At 38.4% G+C, this 25,015-nt stretch overlaps 1 protein-coding gene across 3 annotated transcripts; it reads left to right on the top strand.

The window, feature by feature from the left end:
- Nucleotides 1-958: 958 nt before the first annotated feature.
- Nucleotides 959-24,974, top strand: LOC133531532 (PR domain zinc finger protein 5-like). 3 transcript variants are annotated; one of them, XM_061869800.1, is made up of 5 exons: nt 959-1,799; nt 3,354-3,492; nt 3,813-3,884; nt 4,765-4,881; nt 23,700-24,974. In XM_061869800.1, exons 1-5 carry the CDS (start codon nt 1,653-1,655, stop codon nt 24,935-24,937), a joined length of 1,713 nt encoding a protein of 570 aa, XP_061725784.1. In that variant the 5' UTR covers nt 959-1,652; the 3' UTR covers nt 24,938-24,974. The 3 variants fall into 3 exon arrangements, with proteins under 3 accessions (XP_061725784.1, XP_061725785.1, XP_061725783.1); XM_061869801.1 differs by lacking the exon at nt 23,700-24,974 and adding an exon at nt 21,113-22,583 and having other exon boundaries at nt 1,244-1,799; XM_061869799.1 differs by lacking the exon at nt 23,700-24,974 and adding an exon at nt 17,829-20,097 and having other exon boundaries at nt 1,511-1,799.
- Nucleotides 24,975-25,015: the final 41 nt, after the last annotated feature.

Genomic DNA, 25,015 nt, shown 5'->3' with positions numbered 1-25,015 from the left:
CTCCAATCAAGGCGTACTTAGACGGTCTTAGAGTGACAGAGAGAGCAACTCGAAACTTGTTAACTTTAATTTTCGCGGTTATAGCTCCGGTACGTACATCACGTTCCAAAGAGCATAATGGTACGCAAAAGTACGATAATTTCAGCCCTTAGAATAATGACAAATTTAAACTTTCGTGAGACATACTAACATTTAAATAATTCTACGGATTACTCTCACGAATTTTTAGTCACTCACGCAACATGTTTCGGAGAGCTTAGGTCTCCTTTCTCAAGCACTAACAGTGCGAGCAGCGTTCACGACGGCCGTGAATCGCGTACTGCTCCGCGTCGCGTCGCACGCTGCGCGCGCTTAGAGAACCAGTTGGGGGAGATCTTGCGCTAGATCTTGTCGTAGTAGGCGGGCATAGTGGTGTGGTGTTTGGGTTTGGGTCACCTAACACTTGTAGCGACAAACAGCACGAACTCACTATGTCCACTACCCTGTCACCACACTCACTGGCTTTCTGCTTAAGGATCATGGAAGCCTGTGATCCTTAGAATTATTTCAAAATATGACACGTTCCCTCAGAATTAGTACCTTGCCGGTCCATATTGGGATACCCTCCTCCAATTGAGGGGGGATTTAAATATTCTCGGGTCAGATGTGTAGGGTTAGAGCCGGTGTAGTTTTATTTGACGTTCATAAGCGCATTGTAATATGCCTCCTTGAATAATAAACTTTTTTTTTTTATTCTACGAAGGTGGCAAACAAGCATACGGCCCGCCTGATGGTAAACAGTCTCTGTAGCCTATGTACGCCTGCAACTCCAGAGGAGTTACATGCGCGTTGCCGACCCTAAACCCGACCTCCCCTCGTTGAGCTCTGGCAACCTTACTCACCGGCAGGAACACAACACTACGAGTAGGATCTAGTGTTATTTGGCTAATTCTAATTCTGTAATTCTATCTTTACCTTTTGGGTGTTCGGCTCCTTGATGTATGTCGAAAAAATATCTAAATTTCGTGTAAACTGAGGGCCTACCGCGAAAACGGAAATTTGCAAATTGCGGGAATCTTTTCTTAGATTTTGAATCTTACTCTCAGTAAGACGTAATTAGAGTGACAGAGAAAAATGCCCGCAATTGTCGAACTTCGATTTTCGCGGTTAAAGCCCTGTTTGGATCTATAGTCAGTCAAAAAACTTTCTCAGTAGAAAAAGGCGAAAAATAGAAATTTTCTATAGGACGATAACCCATCATGTAAAATGTAGGCGATTTTTTTTTTTATTTGCTGTTTTTTTTGCTATTGATGGAAATGGCTTGACAGACTATATCTCAATAATAATAACAAATATAAAACAATTTATTTGCTTAATTTAGACAAAAGTTGTGCGTTCTTTGATCATTTATTGGAAATGAAAGTTTATTTTGCAGGATTTTTTGGGCATACTGCCTTTTTGATACGCGTACAATATTTTTTCAACGGTACGATAATATTGAGACTCAATAATATACGATAATTCTCTTCCGCTCATCTTGCAACACTGGCTAGTAGCTAGTTTCAAAAGAAAATGGCGGCCCGGTTGCATTACTTGCATAGCGTCTGCCTGCATCAATTCTTATTTTGAACTTGGATAAGAAATGTGTAAATGATTTTTAAATAGTGTTAAACATGATGGAAACACCGAATACGTTAAACAGCGGCATGTGCCGATGCTGCTCGTCGGAAGGCACATTCAAAGATATTAAAACGAAGTATCATTGGATGGGAGAGGAAGAGGTTTATGCAGACATGTTGACCGATTGTTTTGATATCAAAGTAAGTTTACTAATATTTAATAATTTAGTCTTATTAAATTTGTTATACAATGTTGTAGCTTAATATTAGATTCCAACAACTTTGCTGTTACTTCCTTTTTCAGACCGTCGATTTCTACCATTTTAATGACGCTTACACAATCCTTTAGCTAAAAAGCCAAAGTTTAACCTTTTACATTAAGTAGATATCAAATTAATACATAATTAATAAGTATAATTACAAGTATTATATTATATACTTGTAATTTTTGACATTGATCAAGTACATTGCTGCATGACCGTATTGATTTTGTTACTACGCAATGTGGCGCCGCGCAATGGACGCCTCTATACAAAATGGAGGATCTGTTTGCACTGTCGAGCTCAAAGTGGTATAGGTTTTAGAATCTTATTCCATCAGAATAAGGTTGCGATATCTTTGACATATACTGTATTTATCTAGTGTTTATTGCCTTTTTACCTCTTGGACTAATTTGGTACTTTGCTAAGATTCAAAGGTGAAATGTGCATGTATTCTTGTTGTACTTTGTATCAAAACTGAAATCCATAAAATCTGATAAGAATATTTTAATTTTTTTTTTTTAATTAACATATGTGACTATATTTAAATAATAACAAACTTAGTATAAAATGTAACCTAAAATTAAAACTACCTACAAAACTAAAATTATAACCTAAAAAAAAGGGTAACATGAGTGACCTAGCCCAATATGTTTATATTAAGCTAGATCACCCAGGTCAGAACCCTGTGGAAGGGTTCCCATAAGGCTGGCTGCATTCCCCCTTTGGATCGCTATGCCGATCCGTTGGGCGAGGAAGGAGCCAGCCCTACGGTCCCCCGTGACATCAATAATTTTTGTTGAAAGTTGCCGAATTAATTTATGAGCGCTTGGGCACCACGGTCCTAGAGTTTCGACTGCAAAAGCCACAAATATATGCCGGTCAGTGAGAGCTATATATTTGCGGCATTTTGCAGCCTCGGATTTTAATTCATATTTATGTGGATTCTTAGATAAATTTATAATGTTATTGTAAAAAAAAAGTAAATAGCTCCTAATAATTAGTATGTTTATTGTGTTCATTTGACGGACAAAAATCAAGCACAATTTTCATGTAAGAAATGCAAGTCAATCATATTCTAATAATCAATTTAATTCAATTAAAAACTTCATTTATACATCCTTCAGCCAATAAAAGTATAATTTATTTCACAAAAATAATAATAATAATAATAAACCTTTTTATTCCTTAAATAAAGTATACAATATATTAAAAACATTTGTTTCTTTAAATAGTTGAAACTATGAAGAGTATGTAAATGAATATTTGATGTTTTATTTAAGGTCCCGTTCGGGTAAAGGTCTCCTCCAAATTTTTCCAGACACTTCGGTCTTTGGCTATCTCTGTCCAGTTTGTTTCACAAAAATACAACAATTAAAAACTATTAAAAGAGTACAAATGAAATTTAGCATTGAAATCAATTAAAATAAACAACTTTATCAAACATAAACAGAACAAATCAATACTTCTAATTACAATGTTTTATTGTCAACAGATACAGACTCCGGAAGACATGGACAATGGCATCTGTGAGGTGTGCATCACGCAGCTGCGGAACGCTGTCAACTTCAAGAAGCAGGTGCTGCATACAGAAGAGCAGTTCAAGAGGAGACTCCAGGGACGAGATGTTAAAAGTAAATATTCAATTTAATGATCAATGTCTCTTATGTTTTTCTGTTTAGTAGTTGTATAAGCTTTCACCATATGCCAATTATCTCCAAAATTGCGCAATTTACACATTGTAAAATATCCAAAACTTACTATAATTTCTGAAAACTTTTCCAACTTTTTTTCAACATCTATAAAACCTTCTTTAGATCCCAGGCCACTGCACCATCCTCCTTATACAACAACCAATAGAAACTGTCAAAAGTCATATTAGTGCATTTGCACCCAAGTATTTATTTCTCAAATCAATTAGAGTATTGACCAATATAATATTGATTTGTTTCAGATCCTATCAAAATTGAATCTGTGGACAATCCTATAGATTCCGACCACCTCTCCGATCAAGACTTCACAGAAGGTGAGATTTTTTGCAAAGTTTGTTATGCTATAACAAGTGCTGTCATCTTTTCAGTTGCTGCCACAGAAAAAAGGCTTAATAATTGTATATAGTAATACCCCAGACCAAAATTATAGCATTGTTAACTAAACCTGATTAACCTTTTAACCACCATAGTTGGATATATAACTCATACAATATCCAGCTAATTTTGCCGCAGTCAGATAAATAAGACAACACTTTGAGTAACTTCATACCGGTGACAGGAGCACGCTCATGAAAAATTTGTCACTCAGCAGACACATACATATAAGTATCAGCAGAATAAAATTTTGCAAACATTTTGCATTTTGCAGAATAAATGTTTGGTGCAACTGACCCTTAGCATGGGGGACACTCCTCCTTTCAGGCATTATCGGTTTCATTCGGCTTAGCATTGCTTCTAGCAATTATTAGGGTTGGCACAACTTGGCGAGTATGAGTGGTGAACTATGGAACTTCCCTACAATAAAATTTTGCAAATGCTTTAACGGTGACAGATGGTTTGATGCAACGGACCCTTAGCAGTCGAACGACACTCCGTTTAGGCATTCTCGGTTCCATTTGGCTCAGCATTGCTCCGAGCAATTATTAGGGTTGGCACAATTTGACGTCCCTCTATGCGTGCACAACCACAGATAAGATAATGGTTTGAATTTTGTCCACTCTAAATAGCCGAAAGGGACAGTGCCATCACTCCCCTGTCCCTGAATCACTGTCAAACTTCGGTTTTGTAAGAAGTATCATTTCTGTATGGTATTACTATTCTTTATTTTGTGCCCTTAGTCTGTCTTCACTGTCTTGTATGTATGGTCTCCCAAGATCAATATTTCTCATATCAATATTTGTCATTTTGTTCCAGAATACGAAGTTCCCATAAAACAGGAGGTGGAAGAGAGGCCGAAAGCCAAGAAACGCCAGGCCAAGCCTGCGACGCCGCGCGCCAAGAAAGCCAAGACTGAAGCCGAGTCGTCCCAACGTAAGTCGATAGTTGGTTACTAGTGGCGGCGGTCGTGTGCTTATGTGGGTAGCTGGGTGCCTACACTTACCCTTTTAATAGGCGTAACAGTCAGAAAATACGCGACATTGAACCATATCACTTTGAAATTAAGTTCAAAATCATTGTGGGAATTATATTCCCTCTGCCTTTAATCGACCAATCAAAAAATATTTTGGCTTAAATAGGCTTAATGGATGTCATGCCAAAAAACTTTGGTATTTAGCAATCATAAAGATTTTTAAAAATAAACTTAATATTTGCGCCTTGTTTGAACGAAAATTGGTCTCAACTGCATATCAAATCATTATTTATTTGGACTTTCTCTTCGTCAGTCCGCGACGGTTTATCGCAACTGATGTGGAACTGTCAAACTTGCCATAATAATGGTTTTAGAATAGTTTGATGTTGGACTTGTTGGACCAATCAAATAGTTGTTTTATTTTTACATGTACGAATATTTTTTGATATCCCAACTGATAGAAAAACTATTTTAAATTTGTTGTTTTTGAATAACAGTATTGAATGAAAACAAACCTAAAATATTTAAAATTTTAAATATCAGTTGCATAAATATAACTTTCATAGGACTAGGTATGTACAGATGAAATTGATTAAAATATGTCTAATATTATTTTGGCTTAAAGAATGCGAGGCATGCAATATGCATATAGGTAGTGCCTACTGAACTGCATTGGTTTTAGTCCTATGGCACGATTATTAGACACGTAGATGCGGAATTTAGATCAGTATTAAAGAGAAAATATCCAAGTAGGCACCCAGCTGTTCGTTTTTATGTAATATAGATTGTTTTTAAAGTCATAAAAGTGTACAATTATCAACTAATCAAAATACTATCCTTTCTGAATACTACTCATTTATTCGTAAGTTACTTAACCAGTACGTGTGAGTTCTTCTCTCACTCTCACTGAACGTAAGCGCGAGAGAGGTGGATGTGCGTGCTCGGGACCGCGGATAGTGTTGGTAGGAACTTGAGTCTTTTGAGTCTGAATTTGATGTACTTGACTCGTTTTGACGAAACTCTGCGCTTAAAAAAGTTCCGAGTCTTTTTATGTCCTGAGGCGAATGATTTATTGGGTCTTTTTAAGAGAGCTCAAAAGGACTCGAGCCTCCAAATAAAGACTCCGTCAACAATTTCATAGCTTTAACCTTAATAAAAGTAAAGAAATTGTTACTTAAAGACACACAATGTATTTCGAAATTTTGCAAACAAAAAATTGAGAGTTCTCTGAAAAGGACTCAAGTCCCTACAAAAGACGAGTCTCTAACAAGTTGAAAAGAACTCGAGTTTAAACTTAATATGTGAGTCTGAAAAACTGAGTCGAGTTTCAAAGCAGGGGATTTAAAGGACTCGAGTCTTAACCAACACTAACCGCGGATATCATGATTTTGAATTTAAATTTTTTGTGTAGGTATACTCAGGTTTTGACTCACCGAAGTCCCTAGAGAAAGGCCTCAAGGTCCTAATAAAATTTTTGGCAACCTTATTGTGATTTAAAAAAAGAATTACGACTTTTCTAAAACTCCGTTCTCTAATCCTCTTGCACCTTAACCTTTTCGGCATCGTGTCAAGAGCTGTCACTCGGACGCCACGTCACCGAAGTGTCAAAACTGAAAATGAACTTTATGCATATGCACGTAGGTCTATGTTGCTCTGTGGTATGTGGTAGTACTGTGTTTTCTTTTATTCCTTATTTAAGATCAAGTCATAACTCTTAATTGCATTTTAGATACTAAAATGCCAAATCTACCACCCAGTCTATTTCATTGTATACACAGACTCACTCTGTCAGACACTGACAGTTAAATTTTACTGTCTCTCATTTTATTATAGTCTGCGCCAAAATAATTTGTGCGTAAACATTACATTTTCACAATGTTTTGCGTTTATGGTGTTGTTGAATAAAGAATTTTGTACACGTTTTATGAAACTCTGTAAACCAAAGATATGTCTACATATAATAAATCTGCATTATCATATGACCGCCGTTCACTTTGAAAGTGTTAGAAAAGCTGCATACAATTGTAAAATAACGTAGTACGTATTTCTATGATCTCTGTTAACTTTTTGAGACTGCCATTGCTCTCTACAGATGGCGCCTTTAGATGAAGGCCTACTGTCTGTCTGTAGTACTCTGTAGTATATGGTTTATTTAAATCGCAATTATAAAATTACACTTTCGAATTGCCATAAATTGATTTATATATGCCAGATCCAAATAAACATAAACACAAATTCAAAAAGCAAGATGGAGACCATACAGCAATTCTGCTAGTATCATTTTATATAAAACTTATTTCAACTTGTTATATTTATATGACAGCTATTCTAACGCATTTCATTTAGTACTTTATTTGTTTCTATTTAAGTGTTAATGTTACTATGTTACAATATGACATTTATCGATTGGAGTATCCAAGCCAAAGACATGCTCAAAAACTTTGATGTTTGGTTGGGGAACTTCGTCCACGCTGGAGGCATACTGGGGTATAACTACCAGGGGTTGGTGGTTGGGAACATACATAATTTATCTCCAAGGTTAACACATGCATATTGCCAACCTTTCAAAAATCTGTTCACGAGACCACATACAAAGTATCGGCTTCGAGTGTTTGTATGTATGTATGTATGTATTTGCAGTGGGGGGTTGGTGGTTAGTAAAGTAAGGCCTGTTTCAAGGTTATCACGTACTCATTGCTGACGTAAAAACTTATATTGACGCAAATATTGGCGTTGAGTTTTTGTATGTATTTCCAATGAGATGGCCTTACATTTCAGCTTTCTGAGGAATTTTTACTAGTGTCTCAAGATTAAGATTCGTTACCAAATAGTACAGGTTTTTTGTGACAAAGGACTATGCGTCAAAAATACGCACTGAATGGTTCGACCCATCGAAGGACTTGCGACTCTATTGCCTAGTTAATAAGGGTGACGACAGTTCGACTAAAATATATAGAACGAAATGAAGTACATATAAATACCTATCTAATCACCTAACTCTCACCTCTGTTGGTTTTTGGCCCAGGCTCCATACAAAGTTGCCCATGGTCCTTTCAAAAGAATGATCCCACCCGAATGCATGTAGCTTATGTAAGTGTGAAAAAAAAAAACAAACAGTAGTGGAGAGAGCTCGTCAATATTCGGGATTTATTTATTGGGGGATGTTTTGTTTTGTCTGGAAACTAGTATTTTTTGACATGGCAATGGCTGGATACGATTTTATATTAAAGTAGCTGAAAATCTCGATTCCGAGAGTTGAGACTGCTCATATTGAAACATTGTAGCATTTATATTAAGGTTTTGCCCCTTTCTTCATGACTTTTATCTATCTTTAGCTTTTGAAAATGCTCTATTACTCTCTTACTTAAAAATGACCTACCATCGATTATTATTGTTATCTACCATGTGCTTATCCACGATGAACGAAGTTAATAGCGAAGGATATGGCAGAGTATTATGCACATCGATTATCGAACTTACTTTGATTTTCTTACTTTTAACGGTAATGTGTAAACGTTCTGAATCTGAAAACAAATCTAAAAACTGACACGGCGTTACGCAAAAACCCGCAAAACGCGCACGTGGATATGGAATCTGTGAACTATACTGTGCCTTGTTATCTCGACACAATTTGCCATTTTGCCGTTCTACAGATCATATACGAAGACATTTGAAAAAGTAACAGAATGACAATAACTTTAGTGAATGGTTAAACACGTTGGGCGCCAGCGTGAGCTACACGCTACGAGCGTTGCCGATAACACCGGAAAACCCGTATGTAGCGAAAAGCGCCTTAGAACAGAGAACCCGCTTAGTGGGTCGCTGGCAGTGAATTTGTTAATAGAAAACATAAAAATGTATGGAAAAATTGGAAATCAATAAGATCCAAAGAAAACATGGATTATGTAGAATCCCTACGAACGATCGATACGAACACTCAAGTTTAAACGATGAAATTAACAAATCAATGAACATTTAACTACATGAAGGTAAGTTACATCAATTTATTACTATGTATTTCATAACATATTTGAAGCCTACATCAAATATTACGTAGAAGTAGGGTAAATCGTCAATTACTGGCCATTCTTTAATAACTGGCCACCTTATACTAATAATGAATTGTGTTTAACCTATGAACACAATTCATTTTAGTATAAGTTGTCTAGTTATTGAGGGGTGGCCAGTAATTTACCCTATATGTAAAAATCTTGCATATTAGGGTTAATTGTTATTGTTGTTTTTCTTTAAGAGTCCTTATTCCTACAGACGAGCGAATTTTGTAAAATGCTTCCTTTTTCATTCAAGATTACGACGTAACTATTAGTATTTATTCAAAAACTGATAACGTACTTAAATAATCGTTTCCTAAACTAGGGGCTCCAACAGTTCAAATTTTCATTTTCTCTTTTAAACCTCTTTTTTAATGAGGTTTTTTGGGAGTCTTTTCCAAATTTTGCAGTGAGATGTGGCGTTTCGGTTCTCAATTTTGCTATAAACAAGAATCATTTGGTACATGAATGACTACAATTTGATTCAACATATCTCGTACGAGGGGCTGGAATGATTAACAATCGAAGATTCATTTGAAAAAACTGATAAAATACCTTCCGAGTTTTCTTAATTTTTTTGGCGAAAACAGGGTTTTATTATATTTTATTTCCGCAAATTGTACGCATATTTTGCTTTAAAAATAATATTATAGCAAACTGTAACTTTATGTTAACCTATAAAAAAAAAATCGTAACTATGGGACCTACATTGCCGTAAATTTATAATTTTTTAAAACACGTATAAATCACGCAGCAGCGACGCCCCGCTCTCAGTCCGCGCGGAGCGCGCTTAGAGGACGGACCTGTGCTCGATTGTCAGGCATTCGTTGCGATCGTAATCAGCTACGGAGTTCCGAGAAGTGCTATATACTGCGATTAGAAAATCTTAATAAAAGTTAATTTTTTACAGTATGCCTAACAGACTCGCTTATTGATGGATTTTCAGTGTTACTTTCTTTTAAATACTAAGTCGGTGGCAAACAAGCATACGGCCCGCATATGTACGCCTGCAACTCCAGAGGAGTTACATGCGCGTTGCCGACCCTAACCCCCTCCCGCCCCTCGTTGAGCTCTGGCAACCTTACTCACCGGCAGGAACACAACACTATGAGTAAGGTCTAGTGTTATTTGGCTGCGATTTTCTGAAAAACGCATTTTCACTTGAAATTACGTTAGGGTTTGCATTATTATTTTTGACCCGGATGAAGTCCAAGTTCTCATGATGGAGTCAGGAGTTGGTCACCAGAACTCCTAATCTACTAATTATAATCCCATCGTGTTTGGGCTCAAAAGATTTGCCCTGACGAACACCATCGATCTAGATGAGGTCCAGGGTCTCATGATGGAGTCAGGAGTTGGTCACTAGAACTCCTAATCTACTCATTATAATTCCATCGTGTTTGGGCTCAACAGAGTTGCCCTGATGAGCACCTTCAATCTAGATGAGGTCCAGGGTCTCATGATGGAGTCAGGAGCTGGTCACCAGAACTCCTAATCTACTCATCATAACTCCATCGTGTTTGGGTTCAATAGAGTTGCCCTGACGAGCACCATCAATCTAGATAAGGTCCAGGGTCTCATGATGGAGTCAGGAGCTGGTCACCAGAACTCCTAATCTACTCATCATAACTCCATCGTGTTTGGGCTCAATAGATTTGCCCTGATGAACACCATCGATCTAGATGAGGCCCAGGGTCTCATGATGGAGTCAGGAGTTGGTCACCAGAACTCCTAAACTACTCATCATAACCTCATCGTGTTCGGGCTCAATAGATTTGCCCTGACGAGCATCATCAATCTAGATAAAGTCCAGGGTCTCATGATGGAGTCAGGAGTTGGTCACTAGAACTCCTAATCTACTCATCATAACTCCATCGTGTTTGGGCTCAATAGATTTGCCCTGATGAACACCATCGATCTAGATGAGGTCCAGGGTCTCATGATGGAGTCAGGAGTTGGTCACCAGAACTCCTAAACTACTCATTATAATTCCAACGTGTTTGGGCTCAAAAGATTTGCCCTGACGAGCACCATCGATCTAGATGAGGTCCAGGGTCTCATGATGGAGTCAGGAGTTGGTCACCAGAACTCCTAATCTACTCATCATAACTCCATCGTGTATGGGCTCAATAGAGTTGCCCTGACGAGCACCATCAATCTAGATCAGGTCCAGGGTCTCATGATGGACTCAGGAGTTGATCACCAGAACTCCTAGTCTATTCATCATAACTCCATCGTGTTTGGGCTCAAAAGATTTGTCCTGACGAGTACCATCGATCTAGATTAAGTCGAGGGTCTCATGATGGACTCAGTAGTTGGTCACCAGAACTCCTAATCTATTCATCATAATGGTAATTTGATGGTGCTTGTCGGAGTAAATCTATTGAGCCCAAACACGATGGAGTTATGATAAATAGATTACGAGTTCTGGTGACCAACTCCTGACTCCATCATGAGACCCTGGACTTCATCTAGATCGATGGTACTCGTCAGGGCAAATCTTTTGAGCCCAAACACGATGGAATTATAATGAGTAGATTAGGAGTTCTAGTGACCAACTCCTGACTCCATCATGAGACCCTGAACATCATCTAGATTGATGGTGCTCGTGAGGGCAAATCTATTGAGCCCAAACACGATGGAGTTATGATGAGTAGATTAGGAATTATGGTGACCAACTCCTGACTCCATCATGAGACCCTGGACTTCATCTAGATCGATGGTACTCGTCAGGGCAAATCTTTTGAGCCCAAACACGATGGAATTATAATGAGTAGATTAGGAGTTCTGGTGACCAACTCCTGACTCCATCATGAGACCCTGGACTTCATCTAGATCGATGGTACTCGTCAGGGCAAATCTTTTGAGCCCAAACACGATGGAATTATAATGAGTAGATTAGGAGTTCTAGTGACCAACTCCTGACTCCATCATGAGACCCTGAACATCATCTAGATTGATGGTGCTCGTGAGGGCAAATCTATTGAGCCCAAACACGATGGAGTTATGATGAGTAGATTAGGAATTAAGGTGACCAACTCCTGACTCCATCATGAGACCCTGGACTTCATCTAGATCGATGGTACTCGTCAGGGCAAATCTTTTGAGTCCAAACACGATGGAATTATAATGAGTAGATTAGGAGTTCTGGTGACCAACTCCTGACTCCATCATGAGACCCTGGACTTCATTTAGATCGATGGTACTCGTCAGGGCAAATCTATTGAGCTCGAATACGATGGAATTATAATGAGTAGATTAGGAGTTCTAGTGACCAACTCCTGACTCCGTCATGAGACCCTGGACCTCATCTAGATCGATGGTGTTCGTCAGGGCAAATCTTTTGAGCCCAAGCACGATGGAATTATAATGAGTAGATTAGGAGTTCTGGTGACCAACTCCTGACTCCATCATAGGAACCTGGATGGACTTCATTCGGGTCAAAAATAATAATACAAACCCTAACGTGATTTCAAATAACACTGAAACTCTATAGCCTCTATCGCCCGACACGGGAGCGCAACAGCTGATTACTCATGTAAACAATGAGAATGGTGCACTACATTACAATAACAGCGGCGCTGGAGAGTGTAATAATGACGACAATGGTGAATGGAAGACGGTCATTAAACCCAAAAAGCGATTTAAATATCGGTACAGGGGGCAAACCGGCATAGCTACACCATTACAAGGCAATTTTAAAGCAGCTGAAAAAAAAGAATCAATTTTTATAACAAACGTCCATAAGACCACTACTAAAAAAGATATTACTGATTATATTCATACCATGACCAAGGAGAGAGTATCACTGCAGGAAATAAAGATGAAATATGAAACTGATCATAACGCATATAAGGTGTTTGTATCAAAAAAAAACCTGGCTTTGTACTTAGACCACAAACTATGGCCTCATGGTATAATATTTAAGCGTTTCGTGAGCTACAAAAACAGGATCGCAAACAGAGAGAGCTCTGATCATGTCATTGAAAATAATAATAATACCTAAATATGGATATTGTGGATAAATATCGAAAAATTATTTTTACCACTTTAAATTGTAAAAGTATCAAGCGTTGTGCTGATAATGTTAGAGAGTTATGCAGAAAATCCGACATAATTGCCTTACAGGAAACCTGGCTGCTGCCACATGACATTTCATACTTAGGTACAATAAGTCGGGATTTTTTATACACTGGTACTTCAGCTGTGGACACGTCGGCGGGCATTCTGCGAGGGCGGCCCTTTGGCGGGGTTGCGCTGCTGTGGAGGAGTGATCTGTTTCCGTGTGTATCAGTAATAAAGTGCAATAATCCGCGTTTGTGCGCCGTTAAAATATTGACTAATGATCGGCCGCTTGTGGTGATATCAGTGTACATGCCTACGGATTGCGCAGATAATTTGCCTGAGTTTACGGATTGCCTTAGTGCGGTAAGTGCAATTATTGATGAATACGGTATAGAGTCAGTGTATATATTAGGAGACCTAAATTCGCACCCAGGTGAATTATTTTTCAGTGAGCTGATGAACTACTGTGATGAACAATCGTTGGTTTGTGTTGATGTAAACAGACTTGGACTTTCATCCGATACTTTCACATTTATAAGTGAAGCGCACAAATCCAAGCGGTGGTTAGACCATTGCGTTGTTTCGCAATCTGCTTTGTGGTCTGTCAGTAATATTTATGTAGATTATAGCGTACTCTGGTCTGACCACTTCCCCCTTACCGTCGAATGCAACATTAATTATCTAAAACCTAGGTTACCGGTGTCTAGTCCTATAAAACGTAATTATGCGGTATGGGGAGAAAGATCAAGGGAACAGATTGCGAGGTATACAATGGAATGTAACAATAGACTAAAAGTTATTCAGTTCCCTTCTCAATTTATAGAATGTGGTGACAGATACTGTAACAAGCCATGTCACCAGATAATTTTAAATAACTTATATTGCGACATTATATCTGCCCTTAGTGAGTCCGCAACAATTTGTAATAGGTCTATCGAGCATAATGAACCTTATAAAAATACTAAGCATCGTATTATTGGCTGGAATAAACACGTCAAGGATGCCCATGGGAGAGCAAGGCAGTCATTTTTGAACTGGGTTCATGCTGGGAAGCCGACAGTCGGTATTCAGTTTGACAAAATGTGTGTAGACAGACGTACATTTAAATCTAAATTAAAGTGGTGCCAAGATCATCAACACCAAATTAAAATGGATATATTGGCTACACATCATTCAAGTAAAGACTTTTCGGCGTTTTGGAAGTCGACCAGTAAATTAAATGTGCGGCCTGGCCTTCCCGTGAGTGTCGATGGTGTAAATGACCCGAGAGAAATTGCCAATGTCTTTAGAGAGCACTTTATTGTAAAGCCTGACTTAGATTCATGTGGGAATGATGACGTCACTGGGGCTGTGAATGACAGAAAGGTGATGTCAATATCGGCCCGTGAAGTGGCGAAAGCCATCAAATCAATATCAGGAGGAAAATCACCTGGTCACGATGGGCTCAGTGTCGAGCATCTGCGCTATGCTGGTCAACATATAACACGAGTGCTGGCGATGTTCTTTTCTCTATGTATTGCACATTCCTATCTGCCTCCGGATTTAATTAAAACGATAGTTGTACCAGTTGTAAAAAATAAAACCGGAGACTTATCAGATAAGTGCAACTATAGACCGATATCACTTGCGACCATTGTTGCAAAAGTGCTTGACAGTGTGCTTAATGCTCAGTTAAACAAAGTACTCTTGCTGCACGATAACCAGTTTGGGTTCAGACCCGGACTTTCGACTGAAAGTGCAATTTTGACCCTTAAGCACACTGTTGCGTACTATGTTACTAGAAACACGCCGGTCTATGCATGCTACCTAGACCTGTCGAAGGCATTTGATCTGGTTTCCTACGATCTACTATGGAAAAAACTTGAATCAGTAAACCTACCTCAGGAACTCATCTTTTTATTCAGACATTGGTATGGAAACCAGATCAACTATGTTCGTTGGGCTGGTACGCTATCGGACTCATATAGCATGGAATGCGGTGTGAGGCAGGGGGGATTGAGCTCGCCAGCGCTGTTCAACCTGTACATAAATGAGTTGATTGTCGCGCTCTGCAGCATGCATATAGGATGTCACGTAGATGGCGTTAATGTTAACAATTTGAGTTATGCCGACGATATGGTGCTGCTGAGCGCGTCAATCTGCGGTATGAGAAGATTGCTGCAGGTTTGTGAGGACTATGCGCAAGCGCACGGGCTGAGATATAATGTCAGCAAAAGTCAGTACATGGTCTTTGGGGTTGGTGCTATTCTACCATCTGAAGTACCACCCATTCGTTTGAACTCGGTGGATCTCGAAAGAGTGTTCAAATATAAATACCTAGGGCATATACTCACCACCGACCTCAAGGACAATGCTGACATTGAACGTGAACGTAGGGCCTTGTCGATAAGAGCTAATATGATTGCCTGACGGTTTGCACGTTGCTCTATTGACAGTAAAATAACCCTGTTCAGGGCTTTTTGTACCACTTTTTACACGTGCAGCCTGTGGAGCAAATTTACAAAAAAATCGTACAAGGCCCTACAAATTCAATATAATAATGCGTTCCGGGTGTTGATGGGGCTGCCGCGCTTTTGCAGTGCGTCACAGATGTTCGCTGACGCGCACGTAACATGCTTCAAAGCAGCAATGCGCCTGCGAGCCGCATCGCTGGTACGGCGCGTGCGCGCCAGCCCCAACACCATCCTAACTATGATTGCGGATAGGATCGACTGTCCGTACATAATGCATTGTTGCGGGCTTCATAAGCCCAGTAACGGTGAATGGTTATGATTTTAGTTAAGATATTTATTGTTACTAACATAGTTTTTAAGTTTTATTGTACATAACTAACATTTTATGAGCCACATGCGCTTGAAATAAACGGTAATTTAATTTAATTTAATTTATAGCACTAATGTGCGCAAACGATTGGCATCTTGACTACGCAGCATGGGTGCGTAGCCACCATGCCAATCGATACGACAACGAAACACTATCTGTCTCTCTCTCGTACTAATATGCACAAACGATTGGCATCTTGGCTGGGCAGCATGGGTGCGTAGCCAACATGCCAAACGTTTACGATACGACAAGGAAACACTATCTGTCTCTCCATCGCACTAATATGCGCAATCGATTGGCTTCTTGGCTAGGTATCATGGGTGCGTAGCCAACATGCCAATCGTTTATGATACGACAACGAAACACTACTCTCTCTCTATCGCACTAATATACGCAAACGATTGGTATTTTGGCTAGGCACTAAGCAAGTGTGTGGCCAACATGCCAATCGTTTACGATACGACAACGAAACACTATCTGTCTCTCTATCGCACTAATATACTTTATTTATACCTGCAGTCATTTAGTAACTTCTTCATTTTCCATTGGTGTGAAAGAGACAGAATAAAGAGCAAGGGTTATAGTACACTCTGTAGTTTGTACACTTAGTAGTAGTGTACATAAAAAAAAAACTACTGTGTATATACAATAAAATAAAGAGTGCCCATATGATATCATATGACACTAAAATTAATGTTGCTTGAAATTATATTGAAAACTATCAAGATTATTCTAGTCTGCATTGAAACGCGCGTCGCGTTGCCGGCGCTCGCGTACCGAGCGCCAACGCCATCTATCGAGCGTTATTTCGTGAAATCGGAGAACGCTCCAAGGATTAAGGGCTCTTAAAGTTTATTATATTATAGGACACATAACAGTATTTGTATTTATGACCGCCATCAAATTATTATTATAACCCTGCTGTTGCAGGATTTAACCCAACTTTAAGTTCAAGTTCAAACTGAGATAAACACAATAAACAAGCATTCTACCCCTTTTTATGTTTCCGTTAAGTACGTACCAAAATTTGAGTGCTGTGGGTTTTAACTTTGAAGATAAGTTTTCAACGGTTGATTGATGAAAAGATGAAAAATGACCAATTGTTACCTGTAACAAATGTTTATTGACAAAAGAATGAAATCATCTAAAGAGTGAGCAAACATGCCATTACCAAGGAAGAAAAGAATCTCGAAAGACATTAAATAATACAGAACAGATTACAAAATTGTATGATAAAAAACAAGAAAAAATATGTTCACAAAAAATCGGCAGCGAAACATGGATTAATCAGCTTCAAAAAAGAAACAAGTTCTGAAACATGTGAAACAGTTTCTGAATTAAAAACCGGCGGCATTATACCACTGCTACATAAAAGGTAAACATAAACAGCGATAAACAGAGTTAGCCCTTCTCTTCTGATGTCTGACTAATATTAAGACATAGTAGTCTCAGTAGTTTCCATCAGTAGTGTTACATAGGTATTACTGCAGTTCAGAAAAGACTCCAACATTATGTTGGGTATAAATAACATGTTAAAAATACTAACAATATTATTTCCTGTACGGATATTACGGATACACCATGAAGTAGATAAAGTGCAGGGTACATAAGTAGTGGGTTAAACATATCAATCTTTTCAAGACTATATTTTTGAATTTCGTCATCTTTTCGAACGTTTGACTTTAAGTCGTAGATAGACCGGAAATAACGCGACCGTGGACGCTTACGACGTATTCAACGTTTTGTTTCCTTTTTACAATGCGTTTTTAAAATAGAAAATATTGTTAAATTTCTTACCCATACGAATGATTTAAAACATTACTTAATATAAATAAATCTTTAGCAGCAGAGCTTTTCGCGCTCGTAACTGTCGACCCATAATCGCAGGACAAAAGGGCAATGGAAGAGCCCCCCTAATAGTAAGAAGACTGAATGGAGATAATTGAGATGCTCGTTTCTTGTTATAGGAACGGACGGCGACGCGCCCAAGAAGCGCAAGAAAAAGAAAAAGAAATCGGACGATAGCGCGACCCCAGAGCGCATTGAGCACAGGGTCAACCTTACCGCCATACTGCAGTACTCCAACGCCAGTCCGTTCCGAGACAAGACCGCCCGCGGCTTCTCCTGCCTCTACTGCTGCGCGCACTTCCAGCACATCGACGAGCTGCGCGCGCACACCGCGCAGCAGCCCGAGAAGGACAAGCTCAACTCCATGATCGACTACAAGCTCAGCTACAACCCCATCAAAGTGGACATCACCAACCTCGAGTGCACCGTCTGCCACCAATCCATGAGGGATCTCGTCGAACTAAAGGATCATCTAGTCTTCGTCCACAACAAGACTATCTACAAAAACATTAAAGACATCATCCTTCCTTTCCGTCTCGAAGACGGTCACAATTTTACTTGTGTCATATGCTCCGTCGTTCACATCTCGTTCAAAAACCTTTATCATCACATGAGCAGCCATTATAGAAATTACTGCTGTAATAAATGCGGCGCCGGCTATATCACGATAGCGGCGCTCCGCAAGCACATGAAGACCCACGAGCAGGGGAACTTCCCCTGCGCCTACTGTGATAAAACATACACCTCTTTCACAAAGAAGAGGAACCACGAAAAAGGCGTCCACACCGGCGGCTGGTTGAGGAACAAATGCCCTCACTGCCCAGAGATTTTCGTTAGTTACTACGACCGCAGCGAGCATCTCGTACAGGTACACAATGAAAAAGCCGTCAAGTATCCCTGCAACGCGTGCAATAAAGTATACAAAAAGAAGTTCGAACTTAACCGTCACATTAAACACCACCACTTACAGCAAAAGAGCTTTTTATGTGACAAGTGCAATGCTAAATTCTTCTCGAAACGCGGTCTCGCCGACCACTTGTCCAGGCATTCTGGCGGAGAAGTGTACACCTGCGATATATGCGCCAAAACCTTCGCTAGAGCGAGGACTCTGAAGGAGCATATGAGAATTCACGAGGACGATAAGAGGTTTCAATGCGAGGTCTGCAAGAAGACTTTCGTACAGAAATGCAGCCTGAAAAGCCACATGCGCTTACACCAGGACCACTTAGACATTTTCAAGGAGTTCGATGATGTCAAGCACCTGATAGACGACAGAGAACTGACCTTGAAACAGATAGCCGCGGAAAGCAAGAAAAAGGCGGAGGAGGAGAAAAGAAAACAAAAATTTCTCCCACTTGATAAGATGTAGAGAACAGTGAGTGTCAAGGACTTATTAAATAGGTTCAAAATATGTAGTTGGCGTAAATGACTGTAAATATTTACATTCGAATGTGCGAATGAAGTTTTGAATAAACAGGGTCATACTTCTTGCTTTTGCGCTTAGTAAGTCGTTTTAAAAAATATAATTTGTTCGAACTTTACTTACATTTGCTTTTTCGTCATATACTTCTGTCTGAAATGTTTCATTGTATTTGGCGGAAAATTACTAATAAACTTCCTGACCGCCAATCATTCAAGATTTTGATCTCATTCAAACTTCTTTGAAATGATAATGTCAAGGACATAGTTTTATATGCGATTATCAGTTAAGTACGTCATCATTAGACATCAGAATTTTTAAGGCAAATTTTAATGATGGGTAGGGAGTACAGGTACTCATAGGTCTATATCGAAAAACTCAATTACCACTACTCTTTTTAATGATAGTGATCGCCCCCAGCTTTATTATTGTAAGTTTAATGTTTATACTTCCAATAATATTATATTTTTACTAACGAAACACGGAGTGACCTCTAGTAAATATGTTGGAGAAGCAACGATAATTAAGTTTATTGATATTTTAACTGCCTCACTGTCTATAAAATCCGGTCCTTAAAATTCCAATGTCTAGTTATCATCATGTATTGTGTTATTGATGTTATGCATATCTTCTTACGTATAATAATATATACTATATACTTGAATCACGGATGTCTATTTTACGAAATTTGTTATATTAAGAGGTACTTTATCTAAATCGGTGTAAGTGTAGGTATATTGTTTTTGACATTTGAAATGAAATTAGGCTGTCTGTGGTTGGAGGCTGGAGCATAGAGAGGTTGTAAAAAAACATTTTAGGAATTGTAATATCCAAACAAACAAACAATAGGTTAGGAAGATCTGCTCGCCACGAAGTGCTTTAAATTGAAAATTATTATTATATTTATAAGTTTTACCATATACAAAAACCATGTGTGTTAAGTAAATATATTATATGTATTACTACTACACATTTTTTCTTTAAATAGTACCCATATCCTTTACCCTTTGAACGCTTTTATGTCAAAAACACAAACAACAAACGCCAAGGTCCCGGGCGCAAAGGAGCTAATGTAAACCTTACTCGAAAGTGTGAAGGTTACTTTCATAGCGTCCGCTATAGCACCTATAGTTGTCCTTGGCGCTGTGGGAAAGACTAGTATCGACGACTTCTAAGTGTTCTTCGCAGACTAAAGGTTAAAATACTACAGCAAAAAGCGTTTCATCTGTTACGAGACGGACAGCAGTGTCAAGTTCTATTATCATTATTATTAATATCCTATAAACTGACTTCTAGAATTAGGGGAAAAGTGTGAAAAAAAAAAACTTTTATCTTTATATGTTTGAAAAAGAAAATGCTTGGCGAAGAAGACAGATATTTAACACCACAATTGGTACTACACTTGATAATATTATAAAATGACAACAAACACAAATTAGATCCTAAAACAGGATCCCCACCAGCATATTGCCACGGTAAGCCAAAGCGCTGATTTTCAATGGGGACTAACTTAACACACGAAAAACATGTTACTAAGAAATACAATTTATACAGCGTTTGTGTTTACATTGCCTTTTATTCCTTAAAAGATCCATTTTGTTTTGTACCAAGACAGGATCATGTTAATCATGTAACATGTAATGATTTAGTGACTTGGATATAAATAGTTGGCGAGAGACAATGTTGCTGAGAAAAACGGAAATAGCAAAGAAAAGCCTGTATAATATAACAATAAGTTGACAAACCCACTTTAGAGTCAACTGTAGGCTTTAGTTGTACAATTTGTACACCAGCTAGTAGAGTTGTGTTACATGTACATTAGTTTCGCCTTATTCGAATTTTGCGTCCTCTTTGCTTACAAGCATATTAGCATTTTTAATTATAATAGTGCGGATATTTCATTATTTTATAGTAATGTGATGACTTCATTGTTTAAAAATTAAGGAGACTGACCGCGTGTGAACGACTGTTTTTCTTTTATAGGCAACACCGGAGCGACAAAAAAACGGAAAACTGCTCTAAAGGAGGAAAATGAAGCTCCTAAAACGGTGTTACGACAAAAACACATGCCCGAGATGCAGAAACAGTGGCACAACCTGACGACCTTGCTCAAGTACTCAAACGCCACACCCTTCAAAGACAGAAACGATGCGGGCTACATATGTGCGTACTGTTTTAAAACGTACCCCGACCCCGAGGTCCTGCGGCACCATACGCAGAACGACCACGTTAAAGAGAAGCCCACCTATAAGGCCGGCTCCGGCATGAGCAGTTTTGTCGCCTTCCTCGACATTGTCGACCTTAAATGCACTCTCTGCAATCTTCCTTTTGAAAACTTAAAAGATCTCCCCGAACATCTAGTCAAAGTTCACGACAAAAAATACTTCTTAGGTGTCACCGATTACTTCCAACCGTTCAAGCTGACTAACGAGCAACAGATCAAATGCTGCCTGTGCAATGAAGCCTACCACAACATGAAGTTGCTCATGCAACACATGAACGTCCATTACAGAAACTTTATCTGCACAACCTGCGGAGCCGGATTTGTTAACAGCTTTAGACTTAACAGACATGAGACCACGCACGGTAAGAAGAAATCCAGCTTTCCGTGTAGACATTGCGGTCAGGTGTTTGCAGCAGAGTCCAAGAAGAAAGCTCATGTTAATACCGAACATAAAGGCATAGCTGGAGACAGCGTGTGCCAAATATGCAAGGCGCGTTTTAAGAACTATTATCAGAAAACGAGGCACATGATGCAAGTCCACAATGTTGAGGGTATCAAGTGCGACATGTGTGACAAAAAGTTCAATTTAAAGTCAAATCTCATGTTACACATGAGGAGCGTACATTTAAAAGAAAGACCTTTCGAATGTTCGGTTTGCAGTATGGGCTTCTTCATTAAAAGGCACATGTTAGGACATTATATGGCGACGCATACAAACGAGAGAAAGTTTAAATGCGACGTTTGTGGAAAAGCATACGCTACTCAGAACAGTCGACGGAAACATATGAAGAAAAATCACGGCATTTCTAAGAGTACGATGTTAGCGCAGAATCAGAATATTCCTAAATAATGGATTTGAGTGAAATAAATTGAAGTTTTATATCGAGTGTAAATAAATAAATCTGAAAAGTATTGAACAATCTGCTTATAGATTCATTGCGCGAGTTATAAGCGAGTTAAGTAAATAATAAATGTAATACAAATCCTTTTATGTAGAAGATAACTCGAACGTTTATAATTTATAACCGATCATTGTGGTTTATTTACATTTATATTCTAAATAGCTAGATTTATTGTTCAAGATCTGTTTTTTTGACTAATTTCGACTCGTAGTGCAGCTCAATAGAAAGACTGATTATTTTATTTATGCATGTTGTAATGTTTGTGATTTATTGAAACGTTACAAGTTCTTGCCCTTTAATATTTTTACATAAAACATGTAAAGAAGAATTATTGATTTGTTTCATTTAAGACCAAATTATTTTAACAACTAATTACCATAATTATGTTTATAGCAGTTCATATATGAAGAACAAAAAATTGTGTAAATATTTATTTAAACTCTTCTTAAAAAAGAGTAGGGTACCAGTAATAATCGAAATGTTATAACCGAATAAAGCGAACATTTGTTAGAAAACACATGCAGAAATAACACGCAAGGATAACCAAAAATTATTGTAAGAAAGAACAAGTAAGCCTAAGGCTCGACTTATTCATAAAGTACCTATTAAAAATAAGAAAATATGGCCTCATTGTTTCGTATACTATGTTTGCACAAAGTTTATGAGATCTAGTTATGAATTTGTGTTTAAGGTTTCCAGATTGATTGTAAACTGTGTGGGTGTACACGTACAGTACAAACTTTTTAGTTGCAGTCCATCTCTGGGAGCAATAAGGTATCAAAAACTTAACACCAGTTTGCATAACATGTCATCAAGTCCCTGTCTCAGATACGATAGAGTACTTGTACTGGGTATAGATTCGCGTACAAAACGATTTTGTGGTATAGCTGGTATGAGACTCAAAACGCTTTCTTGGTATGAAGGTGTATAGCAGATGCAGAGTTGAAACTCTTCATATTGACTTTGAACCACTAGTAATAAAATTATTTTTACAGGGTGCAGTAGTGCCAAATAAAACATACTAACTGTAGTTGAAATGGTTAAGTAGTACAGGACGCGAGAAGTTAAAATTGTTTTGTGGTTTAGGAGGATAAATTGTTTCGTTGTTTATAAAAACAGAAAGCCGTTAGTGTGCCATATTAAACATCTTATAAGGATTAAAAGAAGAAACACACACTGAATCAGTCAGTAATGTTAAAATTTTTAAATACGGCGAATTAGACAGTTACATACTAGCAAGGTCACTTCATTTGTATATGTTTAAATGCATTAACCAGATAACTCGTGGTACTGATCGGAATAGCCAAATGAGAATAAGGTATTTTAAACTTACCTCTGTTTTGAACATACGCATAACCAAATCTGTAACTTGCGCAGTGCCAGAAGATATCCATTGAACTACGCCGAGGACTACGAAATCCAATAATCTGTAATTTTGTTGTAGGTCTCACGAAGAAATCTTTCGTGAAAGTTAAATCGACACCGAAGAATCAAAAAAAGATTTCCAGTAATATTGCTATCGCTGTGAAAGCAGGAAAAGCACAACAGTCAAAGGGCGAAGTCCGAAAGAATGAAAGAGTCGCAATAAGAAAACGAGTTGATAAGAATGAGACAAAAGAGAAAGACCAGAAGCCTATTGAGATACACATGCATCGTAACAATATACGAGAGATTTTGGCAAATTCCAACGCTACTCCGATTCGTTGCCACGGCGATATCGGCTATACGTGTTGTTTCTGCCCGAAACAGTTCCCAAGTCCCGCAGACCTCAAAATTCACACAATACAAGAACACGATCACAAAACTAAGCAAAACTTTATGGGAGGAGGGGTGATGCATTCGTACATAGTTAAACTAGATATTACCTCATTACGCTGCGAACTGTGTTCCAGTGACGTAGAAACTCTAGAGCAAATAGTTCACCATTTAATTGAACGCCACGGCAAGAAACTTTACACGGATATTAAAAATCATATTCTACCTTTCAAGTTTGATGATGACAAATTGCGATGCGTTATTTGTAAGGGAGAATTTAATTCTTTCAAACATCTACAAGAACACATGATTGTGCATTTCAGGAACTATATCTGTGACATATGTGATAGTGGATTTATCAATCGAAGAATGCAGCGAGCCCACGCTAAAACCCATTTAACCGGTAAATTCGAATGCAGCACGTGTTCTAAGGTGTTCGACACTATACTGAAACTAAAATCACACGAACGACAAGTCCACTCTTCCATAAAGTATAACAAATGTGGATACTGTAGCGAAAAATTCAAAGACTTTAAACATAAACTTAAGCATCTAGCAGACGTCCACGGCATTAAAAAGGAGAAATCAAAATGCAAAGCGTGCGATAAAGCTTTCAGTTCTCCATCAGCTCTTAGCGTTCACATTAAACGTAATCATTTAATAGAGAGACACCATAAATGTGACCAATGTGAAATGACCTTCTACTCGATAAGAGAGTTGGAGCACCATTTGGTGAAACACTCCGGTACAAGGGAATTCCAGTGCGATGTTTGTTATAAATATTATGGTCTGAGGAAAACTCTAGTCGAACACATGAGAATACATACGAATGATCGTCGATTCGAATGCCCGCACTGCGGTATGACTTTCGTGCAGAAGTGCAGCCTGAAAGGACATTTGCGGTCTAAACATTCCGAATTAACATAGATTGAGTGAACATTACATTAAAAAGTCATCTGCTATATCCAAGTGTTTTATTTTAACATTTTCATTAGGATTACTTAC

Source organism: Cydia pomonella, chromosome 25 (assembly GCF_033807575.1).
Source record: "Cydia pomonella isolate Wapato2018A chromosome 25, ilCydPomo1, whole genome shotgun sequence".
Lineage (NCBI taxonomy): Eukaryota > Metazoa > Arthropoda > Insecta > Lepidoptera > Tortricidae > Cydia > Cydia pomonella.
Note: the sequence above shows the minus strand (reverse complement) of the source record. Positions and strands in the feature narration are given on the sequence as shown.

Excerpts from the sequence above, each read along its gene's own strand:
- LOC133531532 (XM_061869799.1), top strand. The coding sequence starts at position 1,653 with ATGATGGAAACACCGAATACGTTAAACAGCGGCATGTGCCGATGCTGC. Across the intron at positions 3,493-3,812 it reads CCAGGGACGAGATGTTAAAA|ATCCTATCAAAATTGAATCT; the intron begins GTAAATATTCAA and ends GATTTGTTTCAG. Across the intron at positions 3,885-4,764 it reads CGATCAAGACTTCACAGAAG|AATACGAAGTTCCCATAAAA; the intron begins GTGAGATTTTTT and ends ATTTTGTTCCAG.